The sequence below is a fragment of the Triticum aestivum genome, chromosome 4B, assembly GCF_018294505.1.
Source record: "Triticum aestivum cultivar Chinese Spring chromosome 4B, IWGSC CS RefSeq v2.1, whole genome shotgun sequence".
Taxonomy (NCBI): domain Eukaryota; kingdom Viridiplantae; phylum Streptophyta; class Magnoliopsida; order Poales; family Poaceae; genus Triticum; species Triticum aestivum.
Window position 1 is genome coordinate 665,127,667 of NC_057804.1, and position 8,611 is coordinate 665,136,277.

Consider the following 8,611-nt stretch of genomic DNA (forward strand, 5'->3'; position numbering starts at 1 on the left):
CAGGTGGCTTGTGTGCCTCGGGCCGTAAAAGTAACATCCATGTCCCCAAATGCGCGGAGGACCTACGACAACGACAACTCATCTTCGATGTGAGTAGGAAGTGCGATAACAATTTGAGTCGGTGCGTTGGTGATTTTGTGCGGTGAGGAAGGATAATATTACGGGCTATAATTATTCTCCAAAGATTGTCGTGAGCAGGCTATGATTGCGGGCTATAATTATCACCTTTGATGGGCGAGGCTTCCTCGACCTGGTGAGCTCCATGGTTCTTCAAATGGTGGGCATGGATGAGGCATTCTGTCATCTAGGAGGGACAAGACTTGGGGTGGCTACTCTAGCCCTTTTCAAGTGGTCTTCTGTCGGTGTTATCCCCTACCTGGATTTCTGAGTGGGCCCTGCGTGGTATCTCAAGGGAGTCTTGGCTGGTGTTGCTCTTCGAAGGTGTCGCTAGACAGTGCAACCTCATCTATGTTGTGTTGTCCAACTGTTGTTGTAACTCTTCCCTTGCTGTATAACTACCGGAGGGTTGTATGGTCACTGAGTATACGTGTGGCGCATTGGAGAAAGATGGCATTGTGCAAGGTACCATGGGGGGAGGAGGTGTAGGGATATGCGGGGTTTAAGTAGCTGCCAGAGCTATGGCTTCATGCATCGATTGATGCAGAGGACGAGGGTTTTCCTCCTTTTTCTAAAAAAAGTAGTTGCCAGATCTATATGGGAAGGGAAGGGGGGAGACGCGCCACATCAGTCCTCATCAAGGCAAGTGTAGTCACCAAACGGCGCAGCAGGAAGGGAGGTGTCGTCAAGGAAGCGGGGGAGGCGAGAAGTCACCCGAGCATGCCAACCCTCGTTAGAGTATGTGAAAGGAGAAAATGAGGTAAGGTTGAGGGTTAGGGTTTCTGTTTTGATGTGCAGCTGAAACATATAGTGCCCAAATAGCTCTTGTGTCAGACAGCACATAATATAGAAACGGCATAACATTTCAGCATATACCACACGTATATGATGACCCGTGCGTTTGGTACGACTGTGCTTTCACACAGCCCGTATTAATGACTAAAAATATATATCCTGCATGTGTTGGCACTAAAATTCAATAGGGGCCAGCTGGGAAGGAGAATTACAAATGACGAATGTAGCTCCTTGCTGGTCATAACAGATAACGGACTAGGTCCTGCAATAATGCTAATCCTCTTACCTATGCACTAAGACAAAAGAGTAGCTAGGTCGCAGGTTGAACAATAGTATTCGTTCTGATCCATTCAATTACATTACATGGAAAACTTGCTACGATTTCTTTGCTCGAAAGGCCGTCCGGCCAGAATAGAACAGAAATGAAAACGACGAACGCCCGCGATAGTCATCAAGTATAGTTAGCGGTTACACACTAATGCTAGTCCTTCAGGTCTATAAATGGAACCCTCGTCTTCACGTACCACTCACACACACAACACACGAGAAAGACAGAGCGAGCAAGAATCTGTCCCTATTCCTCATAGAGACGGCCATGGCCATTCCTCCTAAAAATGCTCTCTACTTCCTGCTGCTCGTCTCCAGCTTCATCCTTGGCGCCATGGCGGATCTAGCCTTATCATGCCCTTCCCGCTGTGAAGTGGAGCTACAATGGACCTTATACGCGCGGCAGATTGGGGGCGGAGCAAACGCGAACCAGGAAGAGATGGTTCACTCCGTGCACCCCACCACAGGATTTGGTACGATCGTCGTCAACAACTGGGATGTGCTCGACGCGCCTCTGCCTAACGCAGCCATAGTTGCCCGTGCAAGAGGCACTCACACCAAGGCTGGCCCAGCCGCCGGTGACTGGTTCACTTCTCTCAGCATAGTCTTCGAGGGAGCCAGGTATTGAATTATTAGCTATGTTCTCTATCTTTTTGCAAAAGAAATTCATTAGATCCCAACTGCATGCTGGAGGTCCTTACATTGCGACTATTTTTGCATAGCTTGATTACAAGTAAAATAGTTGTATCTCTATAGAAGTTAAGATTATATATATGCTATGCAGTCGCACGCACACATTTACAAGCTTTTTTTGATATTATTGTTGCCCGCTTGAAATAGGTTCAATGGGTCGACCTTTCAAGTCATGGGGATCACCAATACAGATGGTCTGTGGGCTATTGTTGGCGGTACCAAAGAATTGTCCAGGGCAGATGGCACCATTAAACATACTCTGTTAAGGGCGACGGCCCTTGAGAACTATAGACAACTGGATATTCGTGCATTCTATACCCCGCCTGCGGTAAGTTGAAGATACGATAAGAAAACTCTGCATAATTAAGACGACAATAATCTATCTGGCAAACAATTAACTACCAAAAATGGTATTGTTCATTAGGCACGAATGGTATTGTTAGATTTTGTAGATAATTAATAACCAAAGCAGCAATATAGTAAGTGGTAATGGTAAAAGGGACACAAAACTATAGTTATTTTATAGTTAATTACTTACCTTTCATACAAATTGGTAATGGATAAAGTAGCACATGATTGGTCTTTAAATTTTTTAAGAGATGTTAACATTTTGGAGATGAGGGTGCAGTAGTTATGCTAACCTTACTATTGGTTTTCTTCAATTTCTACAGGTTAATGCAAATGGTATTGCTGCCCGGTAATATGATTAAAGGTGTGTTGATGTTGCATATATACCCCGCATGGGTAGATCTGACAAGAACTACGTCGTGAGGTTGTTGTCATTGGTGTTGTTGTATTTAAAATAATTTGTGGATTTCTATCATGGGATAGTAAATTATTCCTAAAATCCACAGTGTGGTATTTATTATTATATGTAATATATTTTGTATGCATGCTTTGGATCCGCAGTGTGGCAAGAAAATATTTACATTATTTGAAGGAACACATGAGTGAGATGAAGGTTGGCCTTATTTTTTCGAGGATCAATTTTATGCATCGATATTTGTGTGGTGCACAAAATGCACCCTAGCCTGGAGAGTTTCTCACAACTATTATTTTTGCAAAATGCTACAAATAGCGTTATACATGAATCTACCAAACCACATAATCTCGAATCCAAATATATTCCATAGCTCTAAATGATGGTATCCACAACGAATTTTCTAAAACTCTAAGCTCCCTTGATAGGCAAGCTCCCTGTTGACCGAGGTGAATGAGCTGGGGGCGGACCCACTTTGTAATGCTCCCTTGATGGGCAGGCTCCTGGTTCATCCAGGTGAATGAGCTGTGGGGTGGGCCCACTCTGTAAGGGCATGTATAATGGTTGATTAAACGGTCTTATCTTAAACCTTGCATGTAATTTAGAGATGACATAAAAATGTCTACATTGGGTTATCTCTTAGCCTTATCTTCAATAACTAACTATTCCTAAAAACATGGTGAGACACATTGTGCTAATAGATCAAGTCTTAAATAAGAGAAGACAATCCTTTCCGTATAATGTTAAAAGTGACAAAAGTACGGGATATTCGTTTCTGAGCTCAGGCTCAGCTGATCCCGAAATCCCCACCGTCAGCTAGCATTGGGATGGGTGAATCAGTATTGTATTTTACTCTGTATAGCACATGTATGGACGGAAAATCAAGCCAGTCCCGTGGGCGCTTTAAATGCAGCAACAGATGTAAGGAAGAGACGGAACACCTAATTCGAGAACGGCTCAGGCACTGTTCTGTGCCAGGCTGATTCGTCAACGGCTCAGGCACAATCAACTGTTGTTTGCTTCTGTTTTTTTTTCGAAAGACTGCCGGAGAGCTGCTATAATAATTCCATTGAAGAAGAAGAGAGGCCGATCGCCTGGTACAAGTGTCAACCTGAACCAAAAGAACCAAAAAGAAGGGCACAAGAAAAATACACGAGCTGCCGGAGAGTTTGCCGAAGATGTAGTCACTTGGTGGAGGACCGCGATCACCTTTTCTTCTCCTGTCCAGCAGCTCGTGAGATTTGGAGGGCAATGAGCATTCAGCCCACTGCCGCGCCCATCAACGAGCTCTTCAGCACCCCCCTCCCCGCGCAGCTGCCCACTTCAGTCCGTACTTCCATGCTCCTTCTCATCCTTTGGAAAATTTGGGATGCTAGAAACAAGAAAGTTTTCCAAGGGCTTGACATCGCTTCCTCAGTTTCTTTAAAGCTATCATGGATAATTTGCTTATTTGGTCTCATCGGCTTAAGTCTTGTTCCTTAAAGGGCCATGCCAGCTTGTGGCGTGTAGTGGTGGCATGTATGGAAAAAGTTAATTGACCGCCGCGGTCTCTGTGCACTGTTTTATGGTAATATTATCTAGGGAACGTTCCCTGTGGAGGAGGTCCCAGAGAACACCCTCACAGCCGTCTGATTAAAGTCACACGGTCGTACCATGCTGGTGCTGTGAGTATGGTGAAATGTTTCCATTGTATAGAATGCTTGGATGAGAACTTGTCTGCGGCACTGGGAGCGAGAGCCTGTGTAGTAGTACTACTCTTACTTTACATACTTTATTTAGTTTTACCATCACTCCTAGTTTATACTTGTTCGCCCTGGGATTAGCAACTTCGGCCTTGGTCCCTAGCCCAAGTGAAAGAGACAGAAAATGTTCAACAATCCCGAGTTCTTATACAAAGCACGGGCAAATAGCTCCCATGCGACGTCGTTGGTGTGAATTGTCTCTCATGCGACATAGTTGGTTGTAATAGCTCTCATGTGACATCTGCGTTGGAAAAAATAGCTCCCATGCGACACTGCTGCCTAATCCAAAGACACATGTTTAAAAATCGAATCAGGTGAGCGGGACCCACAGCATGGGACCCACTAACTTATCCAACTCAGCATTGGTCAAATGAGCGGGACCCACAGCATGGGACCCACTAACTTATCTAGGTCAGAATTGGTACAAGAGAACACCGAGCCGTGCAGCACCCGAGCCCATCCTCCCCCCCTCCCCGACCGTTGTTGTTCTTCTTCTCCGGCGACGACACGCAGCAACGCCGTTCCGGGCCGCGACCTAGCAATGTCGAGCTCCGCTTCAGCCTCCCGCCACTCATGGCCGCGCTATGGCGCAGTGCCCATGACAAGGTGCCCTGCATGCCCACGTATCGCACCCCTGAAGCGGCTAGTCACAACGACCGACAAGAATGGCAACCTTGGGCGGGAATTTGTGAAATGCGAGAGCAAACCAGAGCAGGGAAAGGTGAGACTTTACTTCTCAATATGCCAATTTTGTTTTTTGTCTCCCAATTTCATATTTGCCCATTTTTCCCCATCGGATTTGGGATTTAGGGTTCATCTTTCCGATTTCAGAAATTGAAGCAATGCACCCATTTTGAGTGGCTAGATGAGTACATAGAGCGGATTCAACTGGAGGGTGCATCAGGGGAGCTCGATTTACCGTTGGAGGCGGAGAAGTTGGGCAAGTTTGGATCTGGCGCGTCTGGATCTGGGGCCCCCGGATCTGGCAATTCCATTGGGGGCGCCCGCCCTTCCATTGGTGCTATTGTGGGGGATGCAGGAGTGATGACAAAGCTGAAGAAGCTGAACAAGCAAATGAAGAAACTCATCGAATTGTAGAAGCAGGGCAATTTGATGGGGCTGATGGCCGGACTTTTTTATGTTTGTGTAATTGCTCTCGCATTTGTTAATGTGGTGATAATTAGTCGTAAGTGAATAGATTGGGCATCATTTGTAATCGTAATGATATGTACATTTGAATAAAAGTGTTGCACTGTACGAATTCGACATGTCTTCTCCACTCTGTTTCGTTTTTTCAGTTTTTCAGTCCGTCATCAGTTTCAGTTTCAGTGGTAGAGGGAGAAAAGAAAAAAAAAGGTTCGTCCACAGTTGCCCGAAAAAGGCCAGGCCCATATAGAAGTTAGGCAGGGCCGAATAGAACATATCAAGGCCCATTGATAAAAGAAGTGTAGCTAGTGCAAAAAAAAGTGCACACGGTCATTGACATCGATATATCTTTTTGGCTTTAGGTTATTTCACAAATTTTAAGTTTCCTGCCTTCACCATTTTTTAGATAACTCATCTGATAATTATTTGAGCTATTTTTATGCATAAGCTATCGTGTCCGATGGTAGGGTCCCGTGTTGTTTCAGCTAAAACAAAAGGTTGGTTCTAGTTAGCAGTCTAACTTGCAGTCTTTGTGAACCAAAAAAGTCGCAATTGTTTGGTTCTAGTTTATTTCAACCAAGCACCATTTTTTTTTGATTTGTGCTATGGTGTTTTCAAAGTTTTTACTTGTGTGTTTCAACCGAAAAAGGTTGTGCCCCTCTAAAAAAAAGAAGACATCTAGTGTGCCCCAAGTAGCATCTCCTTACAACATAGAGGGGCATCCCCTTACAACATATAGTGCATAAAACATAAAAGGAAGATAATTAACTAGACACGTGCTAACAACAACTTATATGATTGGATCATGTTTTAGTGCATTTTTTAGTTCACATGGCCACATAAATAAAATGCAATGGAGAAACTATGAAAACACCATAGCACAAATAAAAAAAATTAATAGATAGCACGATAGCCCGAAAAAACATTAATAGATAGCACGATAGAGGGGCATCGGGTACCCTAGTAGCATAGATAGATAGAACATATAGAGGGGCATCCCCTTACAACATATAGTTCATAAAACATGGAAGGAAAATAATTAAAACTAGATAGATAGAAGACACGGGCACACACGCCCGAACCAACACAAACACAAGCTAGATAGATAGAAAGACTCGCACTCGAACAACTCCTTGGCCCCTCATCCTTAGCCAGCACCCCTCACTCGTCGTTCTCCGGCATCTGGTAGGGGAGGGTGTGCATGCCGTTGGGGTGAGGGAAGATGTGGTGGAAGTTGGTGAAGATGTTGTAGGTCGTGAACGCGATAAACTCGCATCCACACCAGAACACCTCGCCGAGGAGATGGTGAGCGTCGTAGGGGTTGGTGAAGGTGACGTAGAGGCCGATGATGAGGCCGTTGGCGTTGCCATCGTACTGCTCGTGGAGGTGGAACATGGGCGGAGTGCCCGGAGGGAGGTGGCGGTAGCCGGCTTGGAGGAAGAAGCAAGCCAACTCTCTAGGGCCCCTCCACCTTGAGATGGCCCACACCCTCAGGTTATTCTCGACGATGACTCCGGCCGGGTACTCCCTCTCCGGCACGGTGCAAGGGCGGCGGTAGGTAGGGCCATTGAACTGTATGGTGGCTCGAGTGGTGGATTTGGCTCAAAAAGAAGAAGCGGAGGAGGCTTGAGAGATGAGTGTGAGAGGGATGAGGAAATGGTGCCCTTTTATAGCCGTGTTGCAGCCGTGGTCAATGTGTACACGGTGCCTTCTCGATCGTTTTCTCTTTTCCGTTCGTACTGACATAAGTAATTGCGGGCATTAATTCAAAAACGGCAGGCAGCGCATCCAAAGAGGCACCGGCGGTACAGGCGAGATGCATCGTTTCGTGCACTTGCATCGGCGGTGACACCGCGTGGGAAACAGGCCCGTTCATCCGCGCGTGACACTAAAAAAGGAGCTTCACCACCGACCCGTCCGTCCCGTGTCTCAGGTTCAAACATGCATTTGTTAAAATAGCTTGGATGCGACGTACCTATACGCTGCGCCCCTGCCGTGCTTTACTGCGTCGATGCGTGCATGCAAGCCTGCATGCAAATGGCTAGGCTGTGTCACAGCGTTCATGAGCACAGAATATCTAGGCTACGACGTTGCATGGCATGCATGGGACAGGGATGGCCGACATGTCATTGACCCTCTCGCATGCAGCCCACCCCCCCGCTCGACGGTCGAGCGCACGCACGCCAGGCTCTGCCGGGCCCGATCCGCTCGGCCCAACGGTCACTGAGATGCTCCCCCTCTCAACATTATCTGTTCGTCAGAGAGAAAAAATGGTGGCCAATCAGATTGGAGAATCAGGGCTCCCATGGATCGCCCCCGCGGAATCCTTCTAGAAGGCCTATCCGACGGCCGCAGTTTGGCGTTAGGGTTAGATCGACGGTGGATGTTTGGCGCTAGGGTTACATGGGTTTTGGAGGCAGTCAACGGGGTTTTGAAAGGTTTGACCGAACATTCAAATGTGTATAACTAATTCAAAAAAAATCTAAAAAATGAAAAACATGCGCATATAGTCTTTTTATGTTACATAGTTACGATATAAAATGACAAACTTGATCTAATGATCTTTGCATGAAAAAACCTTCACAAATTGGACTATCTCGACTGAGGTTGCATAGAGTTCAAAGGAGTGAGAAGAGGGTTTGAGGTTTTGAAAATGCAAAAAAAATTCAAAAACCTCACCTTAGCTTCATTTTGGAGTGACTAAGGAGGATCTGAAGTTATTTTTGCATTTTTAAATTTTTAAACTTGTTTTACTGCTGACTTTGTATTAAAGGGTGTTTTTTCAAAAATAAATTAAATAATATGAATACTTATTCAAAAAAGGTGAGACTTCGTGTTGATCCTATATAGGTATAATATAAGCTAAGAAAATCTTTTTGGGTGATTTTGACAAGGTCGAAAAAAACTTGCTTAGAAATGGGGCCGTTTTCGCTTACTTTGGAGCCTGTTTGGACAACATTTTCAGTGACTATGAGTTGGACTTCACAAAAAGGGTTGGATTTATGAACTAAAGTGCATAGTAGTACATAAA

At 45.4% G+C, this 8,611-nt stretch overlaps 1 protein-coding gene across 1 annotated transcript; it reads left to right on the plus strand.

The window, feature by feature from the left end:
• Positions 1 to 1,457: 1,457 nt before the first annotated feature.
• LOC123089780 (uncharacterized) lies at positions 1,458 to 2,875 on the plus strand. Its single transcript, XM_044511364.1, has 3 exons — positions 1,458 to 1,860; positions 2,080 to 2,260; positions 2,604 to 2,875. Exons 1-3 carry the CDS (start codon positions 1,508 to 1,510, stop codon positions 2,631 to 2,633), a joined length of 564 nt encoding a protein of 187 aa, XP_044367299.1. The 5' UTR covers positions 1,458 to 1,507; the 3' UTR covers positions 2,634 to 2,875.
• Positions 2,876 to 8,611: the final 5,736 nt, after the last annotated feature.

Bases quoted from the DNA above. Each gene is read 5' to 3' on its own strand.
- LOC123089780 (XM_044511364.1), top strand. From the start codon at position 1,508: ATGGCCATTCCTCCTAAAAATGCTCTCTACTTCCTGCTGCTCGTCTCC. The intron at 1,861-2,079 runs GTATTGAATTAT...CGCTTGAAATAG, and splicing joins ATAGTCTTCGAGGGAGCCAG to GTTCAATGGGTCGACCTTTC. The intron at 2,261-2,603 runs GTAAGTTGAAGA...CAATTTCTACAG, and splicing joins CATTCTATACCCCGCCTGCG to GTTAATGCAAATGGTATTGC.